General features: G+C 44.3%; 1 protein-coding gene across 2 annotated transcripts in view; it reads left to right on the top strand.

The window, feature by feature from the left end:
• The first annotated feature begins 712 nt into the window (after positions 1-712).
• Positions 713-23,587, top strand: part of LOC147439086 (Translin family protein) — a 137,662-nt gene continuing 114,787 nt past the window's right edge. Inside the window, exon 1 of one of the 2 annotated variants that reach the window (XM_086484246.1) lies at positions 713-862. In XM_086484246.1, coding sequence (XP_086340372.1) covers positions 775-862 — 88 coding nt within the window. In that variant the 5' untranslated portion in view covers positions 713-774. The remainder of the gene's footprint in view (positions 863-23,587) is intronic. The other variant, XM_086484247.1, reaches the window with a different exon arrangement.

Here is a 23,587-nt window from a genome sequence, read left to right as displayed (position 1 = left end):
CTCTCTCTCTCTCTCTCTCTCTCTCTCTCTCTTTAGGGTACGCACATGCAGTGTCGTCGGCCTCGAAAACGGTATAAATCATGCTTGGCCCACTGCCAACAGCGCACGCACCTGTCCAGTTCAATCGTAAAGCCATCAAGAGCTGATCGTTGCCATCGGGACTGATTATCCTTTGTTCTAAATGTCACTGGCGATGAAGAACCGTTTGCTTGGAGGGAGGGTCCTTCATTGGTGACCCCCTTCCTGCACTGTGTCAGAGCGTTCTCTCTCTTTCTTGCTCTCACTAAAATGTCTGCATGTGCTCGTAAGCAACGATGGCTGCTGGCACAAAGCAGTGACCACTTCTTCACCGGATTGAGCGCATGTGCGCGCGGCATCTCTCTCTCACATTGCTGGAGTTGCAGGCGGCTATCGCTGCAGGTGAAGGGGGGAGGTAGGCAGGGGTTTATGTGCGCAGGTCTTCTCTTTGTGGACTGGCGAGGGCTTGGAGGTCAGAAGCCGACGTGGAAAGGGGAGAGACAGTCACGGCGGGGTTGGGCAGGAGGCGCAGGGCGAGGGAGTTGTGCGAGCAGAGGGGAGCACACGTGGACGTTGGGGGGGAGAGAATATGGGGGGGGGGGGGGGGGGGGGATATTCGGCAGCATCAATTAAGAAATTGTCTTTCTTTATTGTAATATAAGATAAGAAAGAGATTTCCAAAAGAAAAAAAAAACAAGGGGGCGGGGGCGGGGGTTTTCGTTGTGCCACCTTAGTTTAGTAGTAGCTGCGAGTTCGATGAGGTGCACATTGTGGAAACCCATCGTCGCCAACGCTGTCTTAAATCGAGTTGCGACTGTAAGCCCAGACCTCATGGTTCCCCCAGGTTAGCTCTTTCATCTTTTCCATGGCTTCAGGTCTGCTCAAAGTCCGTTTGACTTGCGAGCGAGCAACAGAGAGAGAGAGAGAGAGAGAGAGAGAGAGAGAGAGAGAGATTGTAAAAGATAACGAGGTCGTGGATGATTCTACGCTTGTGTTCCGCAGTAGACTTTAAACAGTGACCAGTGAGGGAACATTCGAGTCCCTCGAGTACGTAACTCTTTTGCAACGAGAGTGGACTCCATTGCACACTCAAGGGTGTCATAAAGGTGAGACTATGACAAATAGGGTTGGAGTCCTTTCTCAGAATTCTACATCTTTTCTTCATCCAAAATCACCCCTGATTAAAACAACCAAAAGCTAATCAACTTAGGCAATCAGCTGTTTGTGTGGGGGCTAGTCTTGGTTATCCTTCTCAAAGTTTGGTGGAGGAAACTAATTATAATGACAAGCCTTGAGGTGTCACATGTCTTGGCTTGTCTATACTATATATAAAGAGAGAGGGATTCCGGCACACGTCCTCATATCTCACTTCATGCCAGTGCACAGTGGGAAGTTCGACGGCATCTACGCACTAGTATACATATGTGTTGCAGGAACGCCATCCCCAAGGCTAGAAACAGCATTTCTGTGTTTCCAGCCAGGGAGGCTTTTGGATGTTGTGAGAAACGGGGGGGGGGGGGGGGGGAACGCGATTTGGCTGCTGGCTCGTATCAAAATTTACTATTTCAAGTTGTTACGTTAGCCTACTGCTGGAATTTCTATTTGAAACTAATAGAACCATGAAGGTAACCAGCCTTCCTTGTAAAACATGCCGGTAATGAGCAACTTGGGGGGGCCTGCACATGCACATGCTCATTTGTAAGCACTAAGCATCACAACTTGCACGAGGAGTGATATAAGAGAACAATTCGACACCGGTGAGGCTTTGTAGTCACTTCATATAGGTGCCAAGATTGCCTGACGTTTCCTAGGTTTTGTAGTTGCTGTTTCAAGCTCCAATTTGTAGGTTTCCGTTTCTTGTTTGGAAACATTTCGTGCTATACAGGTATACATAATGTGTGTATACGTAGAGAGAGAGAGAGAGAGAGAGAGAGAGAGAGAGAGAGAGAGAGAGAGAGAGAGAGAGAGAGAGAGAGAGAGAGAGAGAGAGAGAGAGAGAGAGAGAGAGAGAGAGAGAGAGAAGGTTTTGAGTTTGCTTTATTGTTGTTTTCCGAAGGCTAGCTTTTCATTTGTTAGATTTCTTTTAGTAAAATTTTGTGCAATTTTCCTTTTGGGGAGGAGCACGAGCCTTTTGGAGAAACAATGAATCTGTGTTTTGTGGTCTGAGGACTCGATCTTACATTACATGCTTACATAAGCATTTTAACTTACCGGCACCATGTGCCAATGGGATTTCAATTTTAGAGAACCTTGACGGAAGAGAAAAAAATTCACACTTTAACACTTGAGACGGCCAGATGAGATGCGCAGTTCCTTTTAAGAGAGCATCTGTCCTCAAGTCGAGCGTCCTCGGCGGTGTTTCTTTATTTATCATCAATAGAGGCTTACAATTGGTGGTTGAGATCACTTGCCACAATGGTAAATCAATGATACAACTTAAGATAACCTTGACGGAAGAGAAAAGAATTCACACTTTAACACTTGAGACGGCCGGATGTGATGCATAGTTCCTCTTAAGAGAGCATTTGTCCTCAAGTCGAACACCCTCGGTGGTGTTTCTTTATTTATCATCAATATTGGCTTACAATTGGCGGTTGAGATCACTCGTCACCATCTTAGTTACCACTCGCACTCATGCTTTTGCACTTAGGCCCAAAAGCGGTTTAAAAGCTCCCGCTATTTACATTTGACCATGAAAAGTGTCTTGCTAGTAAAATGTTGTGTGCAGTGGAAGTACTTGATGGTGTGTGCTCAGGATTAGTGCTTAGTGCGTCCTCATGGTTCCTTTTAATGATTGAGAGACTTCCTTTTACTTCATGAGAGTTGTACAAAAGACTAGAGGGAGAAAGAGAATGATACTGTGAGAGGAAGTGCTATGAGTGATAGAGAGAGAGAGAGAAGATTGACACCAGATGGGGTCCCAAACCCCCCTCCAAGGGCCCTCCTCTCTATCGCTAGAGAGGTACTTGCTTTAGATTGCACAAATGCTGATACAATGGTCCTAGATGCTGAGATGCTGATGGGATCTTGGGATAGATACTAATCTGTGAGGCTAAGGTCTGCAAATGCAAAACGCGAGGGACTTTAGATGAAATCTACAACTGCGACGAGGCTATGGGCTGATCTACTATCGACGATGTTGGCGATGGGCTGAAAACTGAAAAACGCTGGCTGATCTAAGAGCTGAATCTGAAAACGCTAATGCTGATGGCTAGATCTGCGACGGTGCGGTGAGGCTATGGCTGAAAACTGAAAACGCTGATGCCGATGGGCTGATCTGGTGCTAAAACGCCAGATAGGCCGAGGTATTGCGGGTACTTGGTACTTGTACTACGGGTATTGACTTATTTCGAGAAGTGATCCCTAGGGTCACTTATATATTGGGTAAAAGCTAAGTAGGGCAATGCCACTTAAAAACCCCACGATTTCTAAAATGCTGCAAAAATGACTTCACTTATTAATAAGTTGATGAACTATTGATAAGAGAAATTCACATGTAGATAAATACCTTGTGTCACGTGACACATCCAACCCTATGTGTCCGTGGACAAGCTACAGCATGATCAGGGTTCAGTCAGTCCAGTCAGTCTAGATTTAGAAGTGATTTGGCACTTTTGTGAGTCTGTTCGCAGACCGTGCATGTCCAGTCACTTAGTGTAGATGCATATCCTCCGGTTGCACACAGCATGATCATAAGCATTCCCATCAGAATCCATCAGAATCTTTCAAGGGAATTTTCCAGTGCATTTAGCCTATTTTCCCTATTTTTGACATTTTTCACTTATTATTTTTAAGTGACTTTTGTTGGAAAGTAGGTAGGGCAAATTGAGTAAGTTTGTATATAAGCAAACCTAGACTAGCACTAATTGGCAGAAGAGGCAGCAAGAGCACCATCGCACAACAGGCAACTTCTCAATAAGAACCCTCTTGGTGGCGTTTTTCTCCTCCAAGCAAGACATCCATCCCCTAGTGTTTTCATTAGCAGCCACCCTCGCCAAGACAACCTCAGCACTAGCGTTTTGCATCACAGAACCTCGCCGGACCATCCCAGTCTGCTAGCGTTTTTCATCTAGGATGGCTTTGCAGCCCTAGCGTTTTCAGAATCCAGATCGCCCTTCAGCAGATAAGCACCAGCAGATTTCAGCATTTGACAAGCCGAAGAACCAGCAAAAATTCAGCATAAAGACCAGCAAAGGCAGCGTTTTCTCTTGCGTTTTCAACAGCCGCAAATGGCTGCAGCAGAGAGAAAGCATCAAATTTCAGCCATTTGCGTCTTTGAACAACAGTACAAAGGCGTCAGTTTTCAGCCCTTAGATCGGTCTCGCCATCCCCGTCGTCGTCATCGATCTAGCTTAGACTTGCATCAGTCACATGCATTCAGTTTGTACTAGTTTGTGCAATCAATAGTAGACCACTCTCACCGACGAGAGTGGGGCCTTCGGAGGAGGGTTTTACAACGTCTCTGGTGTCGTATTCTCTTCTCTATCTCTCAGTCTCATACACTTGCACGCACAGTGTCCATTCACTTTGTTTATGATCATTGCACTCTCTCATTAAGAACGGAAGGCTCTCCCTTCCATAAGAACAAAAGGAACCTTGAGCACAGTTTGGAGCACTCATCTTGAGCAAAGTTCAAACATTCATTCCGCTGCACCTTACATTGGTATCAGAGCTTTGGCAGTGTTGTGTATCACTCAAGGAAAGAACCACAAGAATTTGAGGTCGCACGAACCCAAGTTCGCTTGGGCGTGTCGATTCCTAATCGTGTTTTTGAAGAGTGACAGGAAACCCAAGAAAGAATGGCTTGTCCAGCCTCCCCTCGTGCCTCTTTTCACTCATTGAGAGCGGACCGTGCACTTAGCAGCCGGCCAATCGACGTGAGGTGGGAAAAAGCAATCTTGGTGTGAGCGCAATGTCACAAGGCGGGCACCACGTGCCAATAGAAAAGAACAGACCGAACAAACTTTTAGCACTTCAATAACAATTGAACTGAGAGAGAGAGAGAGAGAGAGAGAGAGAGAGAGAGAGAGAGAGAGAGAGAGAGAGAGAGAGAGAGAGAGAGAGAGAGAGAGAGAGAGAGAGAGAGAGAGAGAGAGAGAGAGAGACGACACGCGACACGGAGTGGTGGAAATCCACCCTAGAGCGTATTGGCCCCAAACCTTGGCGCCCCTTTCGGTATTTCTTTATATTGCATCAACATAGTACAAGCCGGTACTCGAGACTCTGCACCTTCGTATTGAAGCATGCCAGAGGATGAGCCCTAACCTCATATTTAAAGGCCCTTGGCCTAAAAAGCAGTTTACATGAAAAGCTTTCAAACTCAAAAGCTTTTGGTCCAAAAAGCAGTTTACATGAAAAGCTTTCAAACTCAAAAGCTTCTGGTCCAAAAAGCAATGCCAAAAGCTGCCAGCGTAAATCACGGAAATCCGTACAGCCTGCCACGTCATCATGCCAGCGCAATTTTCGGAAACCAGCCACGCTGTTGCAATTTTAGGGTTAGGGTTTCCAGAATTAGGGTTTGCAGGTTTTAGGGTTAGGGTTTTCAGAATTAGGGTTTCAGTAGTTAGGGTTAGGGTTTTCAGAATTAGGGTTTCAGCAGTTAGGGTTTCTGGCAGAAATTGGGGTTAGGGTTTTCTGCTCTCGGGCAACCACGTAATCACTTCGTGACACTTCTTCTGTTACTTGTTCTTCTTAGGGTTTAGGCTCCTCGGCCACATCTGTAAGTTGGCTCCATTCTTTAGGCTTTGACAGGTCAGCAGTTTGTTACATCTCCCCTTCTTGAAAGAGAGTAATTGTCCTCGATTACAGCATATCTGCAAAACAACTCAAGTTAGCTCAAAAATTTCCGAGGGTCATTCCGAGGGACATTCCGAGGGACAATCAGTTTGCTCTTTTTATTAAGGATTTAGCTTCTCCTTTCTGCTCTTTTGATCAAGGAGTTAGCTTCTCCTTTCGGTTGTTTTGATCAAGGACTTAGCTTCTCCTTTCTGCTCTTTTGATCAAGGAGTTAGCTTCTCCTTTCGTCCAGATCGGAACTCTTGATATTCCGGCGTAGTAAAATTAGCCATCACACCCAGATCGTACTGATCTTCCACGAGTGTCTTGATGCACTAAAATTACATACCCAGGCAATCTCATCCAATTAGGAATATTCAGTAGTTGGCACATCACAATGCAACACAAATGCTTACATATGCATGTTACAAGACATAGAAACAGAAAGCCGCCGATGAACACTCCTCCTGCATAACCTAATAAGGTCCGGGCCGGGAGATATTCAATGACTCCCTCATCACTCCTCCCGCATAACCTAAAAAGGTCCGGGCTGGGAGATATAGAGGCCTTTTACAACCAAACGCCCCCCAGACCGCAGCTTGCGTCATTTGGAGGTGCTGAGAGTAACCACTGCTCAGACTTCTTAATACTCCTCCCGCATTTCCATCCAGGTCCGGGCCGGGAGTCACAACAACAATTTTTTTACAAGCATACAACCAAACGCTCCCCAGGCTTCGTCCTGCGTTGTTCGGAAGTTTTCAAACATACAACGAAACGCTCCCTAGGCATCGGCCTTTGTCGTTTCGAGGTTCAAACAATACCAAAACAATATTTCTCACTTCTCCACCTGGGAGTAAAATCACCAATTATTGAAACCAGTATCAAACTAGAGTCAAACAATTCAAATCGGCACCAAAACAGGTTCAAAACAGATACCATCCATTTCAAACAAATTCCAAACAGGATCACCAAACAAGATCAAATAGAACTCAAACTTAAAAAGCAATCTCGACATCAGTCGAGCTTAAAAAGTCGACTGACTTTCCATCCTGAAACCTGCACCAAAAATTAGGGTTAGGTTCCTTCCATGAGGTCGTAGCCGAGCACAACATGGTCCGCCAGCTCTTAGACAAACAGTGTTGCTTTGGCGGCAATGGTAGTCCCAAGATAGCCCCCACTTTGGCTAACCGTAGTCCTTGTCCAACCTTAGTGCTCTCTTGCCCTCAGGCGTGGACTCCCTCTAAACAGTTCCACACTAGCTATGCAATGCAGGGCAGTTAGATTTCCCGAGGGGTGTTTCCAAAAAGTGAGAATGAATAAATAATAAGAAAGAAATCAACAAAAAGGATAGATAGTAGTCACACGCTGGTGACATACCCCCCTCTATCTCAAACGTCCTCGTTTGCATCTATGTCGTACATGCTCACAATCAACACTTGTGTATTCAACACCTGTCGACACATGTACGACACATACATGCTCATTGTCAACCCTGGTGTATTCAACACCTCGTCGACACATGTATTGCCTGTGTGTGAACCCTGTCCCAATGACATAGTGGTAGCTTCGCACTCTGCCATTGCTTTGAGTCATTAACTTTCCAATGACAAAATGGTAGCTACGCATTTTGCCACTGTCTTTTAGTACACGTTGGATCCAGTAACAGTTTCGAGCATACCCAAACCGACAATTTAAGAATGCAGCTACACATGTACTCTTTAATAGAAGCAATTACTGTATCCTTGACAAACTGACAAGAAATACTCACTTCTATAGCACTAACCAAACTTTTGGACATTCCATAAGAGCAATTGCCAAACTGACAATCTGTACAGCTCTAACATTCATGTAACATGTACTTCGTTTGAGCTCACTTTAAATACCATGTACATCATTTCTTTCAGAAGCCATTGTCACACTGACAATCGATGTAGCTTTGAAACTCAAGGGGTCAAGGTAGGTTGCAAATCGAAGGCTTCAAGGTAAAGTGAAAACACAATTGGTGACTCTGCAAGTTCACCTTCTTCCATCCACTTAGCATCCATTCGTGGAGAGTTTATGAACTTTACCAAGTAAAGTTCATCCATTCGTGGAGAGTTTATGAACTTTACCAAGTAACGCCTAGCAACGTTGCCTTTCGCTTTTCTTTCTTTATGTGCCAAAATCTGTTCCGGAACCAAGATCTCGTCAAGTTTCTCGACTTCCGGCTGATCTTCAGCTGGCATATCTTCTGGCACATCACCCAGATAGGGTCTGAGAAGACTCACATGAAACGCATTGTGAATCTTCCAACTCTCAGGCAATTTCAACATGCAACATCATTGATTATGTCGCATACTTGAAAAGGCCCATAGTAACGCATGCTGAGCTTTGGAAATAGTCTTTCCTTGCCCTTCATCTTCTTTAACCTTGCCTTTTCAAAGCGCAGAAGCACCCAATCACCAAGTGAAAATACCACTTCACGACGGTGACGATCAACTGCTTTTTTGCTTTGCCTGAGTTTTTTCTAAGGCCACTTTGACCTTCTTGTACATTTTATCCATGTCCTGAACATACTTATCTGCATCAAATATCTTGTCCTTTGTATGCAGTATGGGAGGAACTTTCTTGCCACCTTCAACTATCTCAAAAGGTGCCTTGCCAGTTGATGAATGCACTGTATTATTGTATGCATACTCCACCAATGGCAAATACTGCTCCCACTTTCCTTTATGCTCTGACACATAACACTTCAGCAGATCTAGGACAGTAGAATTTGCCTCTTCTGACTGCCCATCTGTTTGAGGATGAAATGACGAAGAGAATTTGAGCGTTGTGCCCATATTCTCAAACAAGTCTCCAGAACAAACTTGTCATGCGTGGATCACGATCGCTAACAATTGATTGTGGCATGCCACGATACTTGAAAATATTGCTCATAAACAAGCGTGCCATCTAATCTCGCTTTATCTTCTTCCTGACAGGAATAAAATGAGCCTGCTTGCTGAATCTGCATATGATGGTCCAAATACCGTCATTTCCTGTTTGCGTTCTCGGAAGATCAAAGATAAAATCTAGAGCAATACTTTCCCATGGTTTATCTGGAATAGGCAGTGGTTGCAATAACCCTGGTGCCTTTTGCCTGTCAAACTTGACCTTCTGGCATATTAGGCATTCTCGCTGAAAGGCATCCACATCTCTTCTCAATGTAGGCCAGTAGAAGAATGTCTCAACCGCTTTAACTGTAGCATCGATACCACGATGCCCTGCATACGGTGGGACATGAATCTCTTCCATAACTTTGCGTCGCAATGGCTTTGTGACACACAATCTGCCATGCATCATCATGAACCCATCTTTGAGAAGATAGTGTTCATGACGTTGTCCATCCATTAGCTGCTGGAAGACCCTTGCAAAATCTTCATCATTTGCATACTGTTCCCTCATATCATCAAGTTCATGATGATAAGGAATTGACACAGCTGAAATTTGTGGCTTCCTTGACAAGGCATCAGCCACAACGTTCTTCTTGCCTTCCACATGCACAATGTGAAAATGGAACATGGACAAGATATTTGCCCATCGCATATGCTTCTCACATAACTTTGCCTGTGTTAAGAAGTATCGCAAGATCTGGTGATCCGTTTGGACAACGAAATCTGCACCTAGCAAGTAGTGTTTCCAACTTAAGAGCGCATGAATGACGGCCTGCAGTTCTTTTTCATAGACTTGCATAGTCTTTTCTGGCCCTTGCAAGATTCTACTCTCATAGGCTACTACCCTGCCATCTTGCATTAGCACTGCACCAATGCTAATACCACAGGGGTCACACTGGACCACAAATGACTTCTTAAGATCGGGCAACACAATGACTAGATCTGAAGTCATCTTTTCCTTTAAGAGATTAAAAGCTGAAATCTCTTTCTGTGTCCATCTAAAGGTGACTGCCTTCTTTTGAAGAGCATGTAAAGGTGAAACAATCTCAACGAAATTTCGGATAAACCTTCTGTAATAGGAGCATAGTCCCAAGAAGCTTCGGACATCGTGCACCGTCTTCAAATCTGGCCATGACCAACTTTTGCAGGATCCATTCTTACACCATCCTTTGGGACAATGTGTCCCAGAAAGTGAATCTCTTCCAGGAAAAATTCACTTTTCTTTGCATTGATGAGCAACCTATGGCTGCATAGCTCTTTGAACACAATGGCCAAGTGATGCCTATGCTCCTCTTCGTTCTTTGAGTAGACTATCATGTCGTCAAAGAATGTACCAACAAACTGCTGGTGTGGACCGAAAATTCTGTCCATCATCCTAGTGGAGCATTTGTGAGACCAAAGGGCATCACTAAAAATTCGTAAAGGCCAAACGTCGTTCTAAAAGCAGTCTTGTGCACATCCTCTGATCTAATGCGGATTTGATGGTACCCACTCTTTAGTTCTATCTTGCTAAACATAGCTGCTCCTTCTAATTTGTCCAGAATATCATCAATTCTAGGTATAGGGAACCTATTCTTGATGGTATTCTTGTTCAGTGCACGGTAGTCGATGCACATACGCCATGAGCCATCCTTTTTCTGCACCACCAACACCGGAGAACAGAATGGAGATGTACATGGCTCATTATCTCTTTCTGCTGAGCCGCACTAACCCTGTATGGAGGCTTATTTGGTGGGCTACTGCTTGGCACCAAATCTATTGCATGGTCCTCGGGTCTCTCTGGCAGTAATTGAGACGGTAATGAATTGGAAAAACAGTCACCATACTGTTGTAAAAACATTGATCTTTCTTTATCTAACACATATAAATTTGATTCATCACAATCTGACACTTCACGTGCAAAAACAAAGTACGCAGAACGATGCTTTTTCATTACAGAAGTAATAGCAGAAGCTGATACAGTGGGAATAGACTCCCCTTTAAGCTTTACATCCAGAATGTGAGTCTTTCCCTTGCTATGTACAATGATCTTTTTGATGTAGGCATCCATGATTCCTTGTACATGAAACAACCAAGGAATACCTAGCAACACATCACATCCGTCCAGTGGCATGATGTAAAATTCTTCAGCATCTACATAGGACTGGATATGTAGGCGCAACTTTCCGATGATGGGTGTCACAGCCTCTGTATGGCCAGGACATGCCAAACCTGCCTTTGCTGTATACCCCATCTCTTCAGGTTTGATTCCCAACTTTGAAGCCAATTCTGGGGAAATGAAGTTGGCTTTGGCACCTGGATCAAAGAAGATAAGCAATGTTTGATCCCTGACCTTTCCCCATGCTCTGCAAAGCTCACTTGCATCTGAATTTGGCTTGTCGCCCACCATATCTGGCACTAGACCAGCCATGGGCCTCTTTCCTTTCCTGTCCTCCTTGTCTTCAAAATCAGTTGGCCTTTTCTTTTGAGGACAATTGTAAGCAATGTGGCCAGGCTGCTCACAGATAAAGCATTTGTTCTCTGACCTCAGGACCTTCTTTTGCTCTTCCGACTTGCGAGGAAAACGTTTTTTCCATTTCTTTGATGGTCCCTTTTCTGATTCAGCCGTAGCTTTGCCTTTCCCTGCGTTGGCCGGCTCCTGTGTCGCTTTAGGAACCTCATTGGAATGAACTTCTTCGTTGAATTTTTCTTGGCTGATCCTTCCTTGACGCTAGTATTAAATTCACAATCTTCTCCCTTGAGCAAACCATTGCCAGTGTTTGCTACTTCGATGAGCTGCATCAAAGTAGTGACTTTGGTCTTCGTGCAGTACTTTCTCAATCCTTTGGGTAGGCCACAACAATATTTTTCAATTTGTTCTGTCAGCGGCACAAACCTATAGGAAGTTACTGGAAGTAGAGCTTTCCAAAACTTCCGATTGTAGTCATCCAGATTCTTACAAGTAGCAGCATTAAGCTGGTGCCATTCTGTCATGACATCTGCTTCAAAGTCATCAGATAACCATGCTGCTGCAAAAATCTGCTTGAAGTAAATCCATGTGGACGGAGCTTGCCCTTGAAGCAATAAAGTTGTCCACCATTGTCCCGCATTCCCTGTAAAGAAAGTGGCTGCCTTGCGGACCTTTGAAGCCTCTGTAAAGTTTCCCCCTGCATAGGCCTTGTCAAACTGCTGGAGGAATGAGAGACCCTTCTTCGTGTCATCAAACCCTGTAAAGGTCGTGAATGTCACACCTTTGCCACCTTCTTTGTACGGAGTTGGCCTCTCCAGCGGCGTTAAGTTGTCATATGGAAATGACTGAAACATGGGAACACTGTTAGGGTTCATCTGTGTTCCTTGACCGCTCTTAAGTTGACCTGGAAATGCCATATTTGGTTGTTGATTTGTAATTCCAGCCATACCAAAATTTGCCTGTGGCATCCCAAATTGGCCCTGAATGCTTTGAAACCCTGGTAGCATGCCCGTGACACCATACATGGGGTTAGGCATCATTGTTTGAGCAACCCCGAACACTGTTCTTGGCGTGTAAAACTGATTTCCAGGTGCATGACCAGCCATGCTCGGGAATACCGATCCACCTTCAAAATAGCTAGGGTGTACTGAACGTGGTGGGAAGACTTGTTGCATAGCTTGTAGGTTGCTTCCTTGCCCATTAGAACTAGCTATAAGTTGCTGAAAGGTGGCTAGCTGAACCGGTACAGCTTGAAAGACTGGCATTTCAGCCACCTGTTCTTGCACCTTAGGCACAAGTTGTGGAGACTGCATGTTCTCCGTCAAGTGTACAGGTGTTTCCATTGACTCTGCAGTATGAATCACATGTGCTTGAGTCTTAACAGGCTTTCGAATATGATCCAGTGACCCAACTTGCTGAGACGGAAGAGGAGGTTGCAGAAAGTCTAAAAACCTCGGGTTCTGCAATACTTGTGTGAACATAGCCACATCAGTAGCCAACTGGGTTGTGAATATATCATTATCCATCTGTGGTGGTCTTGAAGACTCACCCACTTCATGTGTCTGTTGACCCTGCGAAAAGGAAACCTCTTCAGTCACATCATCTGGTCTGTCAGCCATAATTGCAATTTCCTGTGTCTGGTCTATGATCCCCTGTGTCTTCAAGCCCAAACTGACCAAGGCTCACTTCTATGGGAAAAAATGATTTAATCTCGTCGATGGAACCATGAAACCGGCCCTGTACTTTCAAAAAGGGCGGTAGACCTTAGACTTAAACCTTATTTGCTTTCACCTATTTAATTTGTCGCCCACTTTACCTGTACTTTCAAGACACAACAAAGGGGAAAGGGATACAGGCTGCTAGATTGCACTTGTATGAGAAGACCGACACCAGATTGGCCCCTTAATAGGTGCCCCTTTTGGTATTTCTTTATTCTTTAAAAGAGGGAATAAACGCTGTGGTTCCCTACAAGCTGCCCCGCACAACCTTGGCTGAATTTCAACTGTTCTGGCCCGATTTCGGCAGCATAAGTATACTAGGACCCTTCACAGTCAATATTCCCACGCATTGGATGACTTTCCTGATGCATACGGACACTTTGCAAAACCTGGCGAGAATCTGCAGCACGCTGAATTCTCTGTTTTCTGCCCTGAAAATGCGCCAGATCACCTGTACAGTGGTCCCCTCGCGTCCCCGAACCTCCTGGGGGTATTAGGGTCCGTTTAGGGCCAAAACCCTAAACCTGCAAAAATACACAGCAGGCTGTAATTCACTGTTTCGGGCTCCGTTTTGCCAGTCGCATCCGTAGCAAGTCCTCGAGCTCCCGCACCTGTAGGGCTACTTGTCCTTTGAATCGGACGAGATTTCGCACGTGGAACCTCTCCGAATCACCTGTACCTGCGGGGGATTAGCCGCTAGCTAATCCAGTACCTGTGCAAGAGGCTCTTGCCTCGGCAATGGCGCATGAACCCACACAACTATACATTGGTCAATTGAAAAGCCCACTAGAGGGGCATAACATACTGCCATAGGGAAGAGAGAGGGCAGTGCGTAGCGTGCAGGGCATCACTCCTGGCACTGCACTGTACATAAGAGGGAAAGGAAGCACTCCATAGCTCTCAACCTGTGACAGACTGAAAACGAGCCCTCTCCTCTCTAAAATCAGCGCCCCCTCTTCATGCATGAGGAAAGTGCACAGAAATGTGCCACTTGGCACATTTACAGGCCATTTCTCGTTTCGGGGTTGCCGCCTAAAAATCTCCCGACCGGTTGCCTAGTTGACTTCACTGCAGAGTAATAAAATGTTCCCCTTGTCATTCCGGAGATAATGACGCGAACACATTTTCAGGTCCCAAAATAGCAGTTCCCTAAATTTTAGGAGATGCTGCCATTGTATCTTTCTAGGTCATCTGACCCTCTTTGTACACTGCAGCCACACCAAGAACTGAATGTAGCCTCTGTAGCAAAGGATTCCACTTTGGCTAGTCAATGACCCCACTTTGGCTAACCATAGTCCTTGTCCAACCTTAGTGTGTAAGGTGCAGCGGAATGAATGTTGTATTTTCTCAAGATTAGTGATCTTTATTGCTCAAGGTTTGTAACATTTAATGGCCTATAATCTTATGTGTAGCGGAAATTAGCATGAACATAGTGAGCATTTCATTAGAGTTGATTCCTAATGAGAATTACAAGAGTGCTTGGGTGGAGAGAGAGCAACAAAAAGCATAACACCTAGTTAGATAGCATCGACAATACTTTCAAAAGAGAGAGCAATTAAGCTATTGACAACAGTTGAGGACCGGATTTGCATGGAGCCGGTCCCCCCTCCAAAAGGCTTTGTATTATGGTTTCTCCCATCAAGAGAGACATTGTACAATACAATTCTTTGTGTTCCTTCAAGACTAGCTAGTGCAATGAAGATGGAAGCTTCATACACCAAGCAAAACACTTAATCAAACACAACTTGAATTATCCCCGTTCTCAGACCCAAGACCTCACACACCTTCGAAGATGGTGAGAGCTAGCAGGGTATGAGAGTAGATTGAGAGGAAAAAGAAGTATCTTACGAGAAAGAAGTACATCTCCTCACATAATCACTCATATTAGCATAGCTTAGCTTAGTAATTAGCTTGGTAGAGAAGATGAGCATGCATTGAAGCTTGGCTCTTGGTTGGATTTGCATCCACATGCCAAGAGAGTGTTGATGTAGGCTTCTATCTCACAAGCTTGGAGTAGGTGATGAGCTCTCCATTAAAGCTTGGGAGGAGATAGAGTATTTTTCCTTCACACATGGTCAAGTGTGAGAGTGTGTGTGTCAATGCCAAGCAAAAATCAGCCCCCTCTCTCTCTTGGGCGAGCCCTAGCTGCTAAGTTAGTCTGGCTTTTGCCTCATTGGACCTCCCCAGGTCAAGCCAATAGGGATTAAGCAGCATAAGTGATAGCCTTCTGACATGTGTCCCCCTTTCCCCTTTTGTGAGAGCTTTAGATAATTAAATAATTAAACTAAACTCTCATTGGACCCCTTTGCCTCCTGGCCAATAGGAATCAGGCAAGCCATGGGGCTCCTGAATGCTCATTGGACCCCTTGGGAGACTGCCCAATAGTCTTCTAGGACACTTAATTCTTATTGGTTTCTTTTATTAAATGTTTTTAAATTAATTAAACTAGATTTACTCTAGCCTAATTCTCATTGGTCCACTTCAAGGGTCTTCCAATAGGAATTGGGCACACCTTGTGGGCATCTGGCCTAGGGAGCTGACATGTGTCCCTCATTCCCTTTGTGTAAAGGGAGCCTGTGTGTGTGTGTGTGGCTTTCTCTCTCATCCCCTAGCTTTGGGGCTCGCCCCCTCCCATGTAGGGATGTAGAAAGACTTTTTGGGCACACACTAAGCATCCAATTTTCCCTAAGGTTGACCTTTGGACACAACCTTTGAATTTTGGAACCTTAGCATTTTGGAAGTCTTAATGGGCTGAACCTTAGGGTCTTTTTAGCCCATTGTTTCACATGGCTCTTTTGCAGATGGCCCCCCCTTTGGATCCCTATTTTCCCTCCTTTGGATCCCTACTGTGGCCGGTCTGCTAACTTAACCAATATTCTAGCTTTTTCTCCCTTGGCACTTCCCCACATTAAATGATCAGTTTAATATGAGAAAATCATTTAGGAGAATTAGATATTGATTATTATGACATTACCTCTCTCTTGAAATCATAGTCGTCCTCGACTATGGTGTAGAGAAGATAAAGCATATGCATGAGTCCTTTTCTTAGCGGGTAGAGGATCCCTATGTTACCCTACGACATCATTCCATAATGGATGACTAGTCCATTTGGCGCTTGAGAGCCTGAGGCTGCCGCAAGCATGTCTGCACATTAGTCCTATCAGTCTTCCATAGTAGAGTGACAAGCTCTACTTGGTGTTTGGGAGACGTCGTCTCCGCAAACTTGATCTAAGCATGCATACTACTTCATTTTTGTGCACAAATAAAGAAAAAGAGAGTCTTATAAGACAAAAATTTTTGTTCATTTTTAACATTTTGTACATTTGCTTACTCTTGGGAAGCATTGTAAGCATTGACAAGGTTTAGGTTATCCTTTAATTGTATGCCTTGCATCCATCTAGCATCTTCAAAAGGATAATTCTTAAACTTAATAAGATATCGTCGGATAGTCTTACCGCCTCTTAATACCTTGTCTTCATGTCGGAGAATGGACTCGGGCTGCAGCACCTCCTCGTGGTCCTCGATCTCCGGTGGGTCTTCAATAGTTGGTTCTTGAGGTGGCTCTCCTTTGTAAGGCTTTAAGAGGCTCACATGAAAAGCATTGTGTATGAGCCAATGATTGGGCAACTTAAGTTGATAGGCCATCTCATTGATTGGCCTAAGAATCTGGAAGGGACCATAGTACCTTTTTGCTAGTTTAGCATAGTACTTTTGGTGGCCCGTAGGATTCTTGCCCGTCGTGTGCCTTAATCGAGCCTTGGGAAACTTTAACAAGACCCAATCGTTTTCTTTAAAGGCTTGGGCTCTTCTGTGCTTGTCAGCAGCAGCCTTTTGCCTTTGCTGTGAGATAGAGATAGCATCCTTAATCTTTTGGAAAGATTCTTGTAGGTCTCGGCTATACTCATCTGCAGCGAAGATCTTCCCATGTACCTTAAGTAGCAAGGGACTTTTTGATCTTCCCTCAATTACCTCGAAAGGTGCTTTTCCTGTAGAAGTATGTACAGTGTTATTGTAAGCATACTCTACTAAGGGTAAGTACTTCTCCCATTGGGATCTTTGATCTACTTCCGTTACATAGGCTTTTAGTAGATCGAGAATAGTTAGGTTAGCTATTTCACTTTGGCCATCAGTTTGTGGATGATAGGCCGAAGAGAAGTTTAGCCTTGTTCCTAAATTCTCAAAGAGACCCTTCCAGAAATTACTGGTCATTCTAGGATCTCTATCCGACACTATGGACATTGGCAAGCCATGGTACTTGAAAATTTGTGAAATGAAGAGGGTTGCCATTTGATGGGCTTTGATAGTCTTTTTGACAGGTATAAAATGAGCTTGTTTACTGAACCTGTCTACTATCGTCCATATTCCCGTATTCCCATGGATAGACTTAGGCAATCCAAAGATAAAATCCATGGATATGCTCTCCCACGGTGAATTAGGGATTGGCAAGGGTTGAAGCAATCCAAGTTGCTTCCCTCTATCAAATTTTGTCTTTTGACATACCACACATTTGGAAACATACTCATGTATGTTCACTTTCATGGTAGGCCAATAGAAATATGTTTCAATTCCCTTTAGGGTAGACTGAATCCCTCTATGCCCCGCATATGGGGAGCATGAGATTCATACATTACTTTCTCACGTAGTGAGTTAGTAACGCATAGTCTATTGCCATAGAGAAGATAACCATCTTGTAAAGTAAATGGTTCTTCTTTCTTCCCTAATGCAAGGGCTGAAATCACATCTCTAAAATCGGGATCAATAGCATACTCATCTATCATTGAAGATAGATCATTGTGAGTTGCTATGGAAACCGCATTCACTCTCGGTCGTCTTGAGAGTGCATCGGCTACTTGATTATGCTTGCCAGCAATGTGAGCAATATGAAAATGAAATTGCGAAAGGAAATTTGCCCACCTCATTTGTTTGTCGGAGAGCTTGGTCTGCGTCATGAAGTACTTAAGACTTTGGTGATCCGTTCGCAGAATGAAAGGAGTCCCCAATAAATAGTGCTTCCATGAGTCTAAGGCATGTAGAACTGCAAGGAGTTCTTTTTCGTATATGCCTAGAGCTTGCTCAACAGGGTCGAGCCTTCGACTCTCATAGCCTATGGCGTGCCCTTCTTGGAGCAAAACAGCCCCAAGGCAATCACCACAAGCATCACATTGGACCTCAAATGGTTTTGAGAGATCCGGTAGTGTAAGCACAGGTTGAGAGATAAGCTTTTCTTTAAGCTTTTCGAAAGCATTGTTCTCCTTAGCAGACCACGTATACCTAACATTTTTCTTTGTTAGGTCATGTAATGGTCCCGCAATTTGTGAGAACTTTTCTATGAAGCGTCTATAGTATGCACACATACCTATAAAGCTTCTTAGTTCATGAAGATTCCTTGGTTTAGGCCATCCTTTTATTACCTCTAACTTGGATGGATCCATTTGGATTCCATCTTGAGAGATAATGTGACCTAAATATTGAATCTCTTGCAAGAAAAATTCACTTTTCTTTCGATTAACATAAAGTTTATTCTCTCTTAAAACTTGAAATATTACCTGGAGGTGTTGCTTGTGTTCCTCTAATGAATTAGAGTAGATGATAATATCATCAAAGAACACTCCAGTGAAGGTTCGATGAGGTCTGAACAGCTTCTCCATCAAGCGGTTAAATGTGGCTGGTGCATTAGTCAAGCCAAAAGGCATGACAATGTATTCGTAAAGACCAAATGTAGTACGAAATGCGGTCTTTACAATGTCTTGATCAACTATCCTTATTTGATGATAGCCACTTTTTAGGTCAATCCTACTGAAGTAGGTCGATCCTTGTAGCTTATCAAATAGGTCTTCTACCCGTGGAACGGGAAACCTATTCTTGATAGTGATCCTATTTAGTGCTCTATAGTCGACACACATACGATATGTGCCGTCTTTCTTTTGCACTAATAGCACAGGTGAGCAAAATGGAGATGAGCTAGGCCTAACCATGCCCTTCTCAATTAACTCATGCACTTGCCGCATAATCTCCTCTTGTTGAGCTTGAGAAACTCTATAAGGAGGTTTGTTAGGCGGTGAACTTCCTGGAAGAAGTTCAATTGCATGGTCGTCATTACCTCGTTTAGGAGGTAGCTCACAAGGGATGTCGTCAATAAAGACATCTTGAAACCCCTTGAGAAAATTGGATAACTCTAATTCCTTTTGGTTGCTTTTATTTTCTTTTGCTAAAGCATTAGGTTCATTTTGAGAATCTTTAACAAAAATCATGTACACGGAAATAGAGCTCTTTATTGACTTGTTGAAAGCTGGTGTATGTACAATGGGGATGGTGTTACCCATCTCCTAGCATCTATATACATGTCCTTTTCCCTGAACTTAAAGGAGATTCTCCTTTCAGGAAATTTAACATGGGCAGCCAGGCGGTCAAACCATGGTGCCCCTAGGATTACATCCTCATGCTTGAGAGGAGAGATAAAGAAGTCCTCTTTGTCCACATAGCCTTGGACATGAAGCCTCAATTTCCCGATTAAGGGAGTGACTGAAGCTTCTTGCCCCTTGAAGGCACTGTCTGCGGGTAGGATATCTCCCATCTCGTAGGATTGTATGCCTAGCTTGGTGGCTAACTCCATAGATATAAAATTGTGAGTAGAACCAGGGTCAAAGAGAATAAAAGCATCATGTTCTCTTACCTTTCCCCAAGCATGGCATAGAGGAGATCCTTTGTGGTGAGTTTGGTGAATCTCCTCCTCTTGGATTTCAACCAAAGAAGCTCTAGGAGGATCTTGGCGGTTGTTCTTTTGGGGACAAGCGCGGTACGCATGCCCTTGTTCGCCGCACTTGAAACACCGGTTATCTTTACGATAACGCTCAAGCTCTTCAGGAGAGAGTTTATTCTTTCCTTTGTAAACTCCCTTCTCTTTAGCTTTGTTGGAATTGCCCTTAGGAGACTTTTGGACATTGTCCTTCCCCTTAGGCTCATTGGAACCTTTGTTTTCCGGGGGCTTATTATTTCTTTTACCCCCGTTTGGAAATTGATTCGCGAGGCCACCATAGTATGGTGTATTACCGCCGATATGGTACGTGGCCTTTGGGAGTTGACATACTCCGCCATTTCTTCGGTTAAGCCCGCACAAAATTGTTGCTTTTGCTCTCCAAAATCCAACTTTTTGAAGACAGTGGCTTTGAGTTGTAGGTCCCAAAACTTGTCTACATATTTGTGGATGGATTCATTGGGAGAGAGCTTTAAGCTTCGCCATTCGGTGAGTACTTTGTCTTTGGCATCGGTGGCCAAAAACTGCTTCATAATGGAAGCTCTTAAAGCCTTCCATGTTCGTGGAGCTTCACCGTTGGCTCGTAGGCTAGACCACCATTGTCTGGCGGACTTTTGAAAGTGCATAGCTACATGGCGTAGCTTAGAGGACTCCGTGAAGCCCTCATCTCCAAACGCCGCATCGAATTGCTGGATAAAGGCCAAAACTTTGTCTGTAGCACCGAAGGTGCCATCATAGGTAAGGAAAGAGATGCTCTTCCCTCCCTCTTTGAATTTCTTCAGCTTGGACGACCTCTTCCATGCGGCATAGGATTTCCTATGGCCTCTTCTTTTTGATGGTTCAAAAGTTGCACCATCACTTTCTTCAGAAGATGAAGAATTTGAAGAAGGTGGAGAAGAGGGTGACCTCTTTCTCGCCTTTTTCTTGTCTTGATCTTTGTCGTCTTCACCATAGCTTTCATAAGAGGAAGAGGATAAAGAAGATGGAGAAGAGGGTGTCCTCTTTCTCGCCTTTTTCTTCTCTTGCTTTTTATCATCCCTCTTTGAATTATGGCGTGGAGAAGAGTGTGATGGTCTTCTCCGCTTTGGTGGTGATGGAGAGCGTTTAGCCCGCCGTCTTCGTGGAGCCATCTCCGCCGAGGTGGCGGGAGACTCGCTTCTTTCTCGTTCCTTCGGTGGAGGCTCTTGAGTTCTCCTTTGGGAAGGAGATGCATCATCAAGAAGTAAGTTCTTGAGCCCTTCATATGGATTCTCTTCTTCTTCCCGAATCGGAGAGAGACCTCTTTTGGTAGTCTCACAAGGAGGCTTCCTAGGTGTTCTCTCGTCATGGTGATGAGCTTGGAGAATCCCGTGAGCACGGAGCTGCCGTTGCACTTCACTTTGGAGAGATGGATTGCCCATGGCTTGTTGAAGCCTAGAAACAAGATAGTTAACAAGCATTGAAGCATCATTAGTAGCTTGCTCATGAGCAAAATCAAAGTTATCAACATTAATTTCACTCTCTTTACTATTGTCAGCCATTCTAACAACTTTTAGGTGTACTTTGGCACTTCAAGCCCTAGTTGCTACTCCTCTTTACCCCTTTAGAAAAAGCACTCAAGCTACTGTACCCGCGGCTCGAATACCATTAATTGCAAGGAATAGAAGAGAGGGTCTTTCGACACCAAAACAGCACCGGCTCCTGTCAAGCTTCTAATAGCTCAATAGTGGTTAAGCCGTAGGCAAGCCCCGTAGGACTCCACTATTAAGACCATAGCTCTCGACGGTGATGCCCCGTTAACTGCACAAAGGCAGGCGCACTGCAAGGCTGAAAAATCCCTATTCTACTTACTCACAGGCAATTAATAATACCAACCATTTGTAGCTAGCTTGAGGACCTCCCTTCTTGAGCAAGAAAAGAGAAACCTTGAGCTCTGATACCAATGTAACATTTAATGGCCTAAATCTTATGTGTAGCGGAAATTAGCATGAACATAGTGGGCATTTCATTAGAGTTGATTCCTAATGAGAATTACAAGAGTGCTTGGGTGGAGAGAGCAACAAAAAGCATAACACCTAGTTAGATAGCATCGACAATACTTTCAAAAGAGAGAGCAATTAAGCTATTGACAACAGTTGAGGACCGGATTTGCATGGAGCCGGTCCCCCCTCCAAAAGGCTTTGTATTATGGTTTCTCCCATCAAGAGAGACATTGTACAATACAATTCTTTGTGTTCCTTCAAGACTAGCTAGTGCAATGAAGATGGAAGCTTCATACACCAAGCAAAACACTTAATCAAACACAACTTGAATTATCCCCGTTCTCAGACCCAAGACCTCACACACCTTCGAAGATGGTGAGAGCTAGCAGGGTATGAGAGTAGATTGAGAGGAAAAAGAAGTATCTTACGAGAAAGAAGTACATCTCCTCACATAATCACTCATATTAGCATAGCTTAGCTTAGTAATTAGCTTGGTAGAGAAGATGAGCATGCATTGAAGCTTGGCTCTTGGTTGGATTTGCATCCACATGCCAAGAGAGTGTTGATGTAGGCTTCTATCTCACAAGCTTGGAGTAGGTGATGAGCTCTCCATTAAAGCTTGGGAGGAGATAGAGTATTTTCCCTTCACACATGGTCAAGTGTGAGAGTGTGTGTGTCAATGCCAAGCAAAAATCAGCCCCCTCTCTCTCTTGGGCGAGCCCTAGCTGCTATGTTAGTCTGGCTTTTGCCTCATTGGACCTCCCCAGGTCAAGCCAATAGGGATTAAGCAGCATAAGTGATAGCCTTCTGACATGTGTCCCCCTTTCCCCTTTTGTGAGAGCTTTAGATAATTAAATAATTAAACTAAACTCTCATTGGACCCCTTTGCCTCCTGGCCAATAGGAATCAGGCAAGCCATGGGGCTCCTGAATGCTCATTGGACCCCTTGGGAGACTGCCCAATAGTCTTCTAGGACACTTAATTCTTATTGGTTCTTTTATTAAATGTTTTTAAATTAATTAAACTAGATTTACTCTAGCCTAATTCTCATTGGTCCACTTCAAGGGTCTTCCAATAGGAATTGGGCATACCTTGTGGGCATCTGGCCTAGGGAGCTGACATGTGTCCCTCATTCCCTTTGTGTAAAGGGAGCCTGTGTGTGTGTGTGTGGCTTTCTCTCTCATCCCCTAGCTTTGGGGCTCGCCCCCTCCCATGTAGGGATGTAGAAAGACTTTTTGGACACACACTAAGCATCCAATTTTCCCTAAGGTTGACCTTTGGACACAACCTTTGAATTTTGGAACCTTAGCATTTTGGAAGTCTTAATGGGCTGAACCTTAGGGTCTTTTTAGCCCGTTGTTTCACATGGCTCTTTTGCAGATGGCCCCCCCTTTGGATCCCTATTTTCCCTCCTTTGGATCCCTACTGTGGCCGGTCTGCTAACTTAACCAATATTCTAGCTTTTTCTCCCTTGGCACTTCCCCACATTAAATGATCAGTTTAATATGAGAAAATCATTTAGGAGAATTAGATATTGATTATTATGACAAGGTTCCTTTTAGTACTTTAGGGAAAGAGAGACCTTTCCGTCTTATGGAGAGTGCTATGATCACGAACAAAGTGAGTGGATATTGTGCGTGCAAGGGAATGAGACTGAGAGAAGGAGAGAGAAGAGATACGACACCTGAGAGGTTGTAAAACCCTCCTCCGAAGGCCCCACTCTCGTCGGCGAGAGTGGTCTACTTTGATTGCACAAAGGTGTACAATGTGAATGCAATGGGACTATGCCGATGACAACGACGGTGATGACGACGACGACTCGATGGATGAATCTGTGATCTTCTTTGGCTGAATTTGTGGACTGTTTTCGGGGCTGAAAATGGACTGTTTATTGCTGTCTTGAGGCTGAAAATGAATGGTTCTTGTCTGGGGTCATGTTGCAGATGAAAACGCTGATGTTCCTACTCTTTAGGCTGTGTTTTTGGAAAGAGTTCCTT

This window comes from Adiantum capillus-veneris, chromosome 16 (assembly GCF_014529385.1).
Source record: "Adiantum capillus-veneris isolate H3 chromosome 16, ASM1452938v2, whole genome shotgun sequence".
NCBI lineage: Eukaryota > Viridiplantae > Streptophyta > Polypodiopsida > Polypodiales > Pteridaceae > Adiantum > Adiantum capillus-veneris.
The sequence above is the reverse complement of the archived record's forward strand: the minus strand, read 5'-3'. Positions and strand labels throughout refer to the sequence as shown.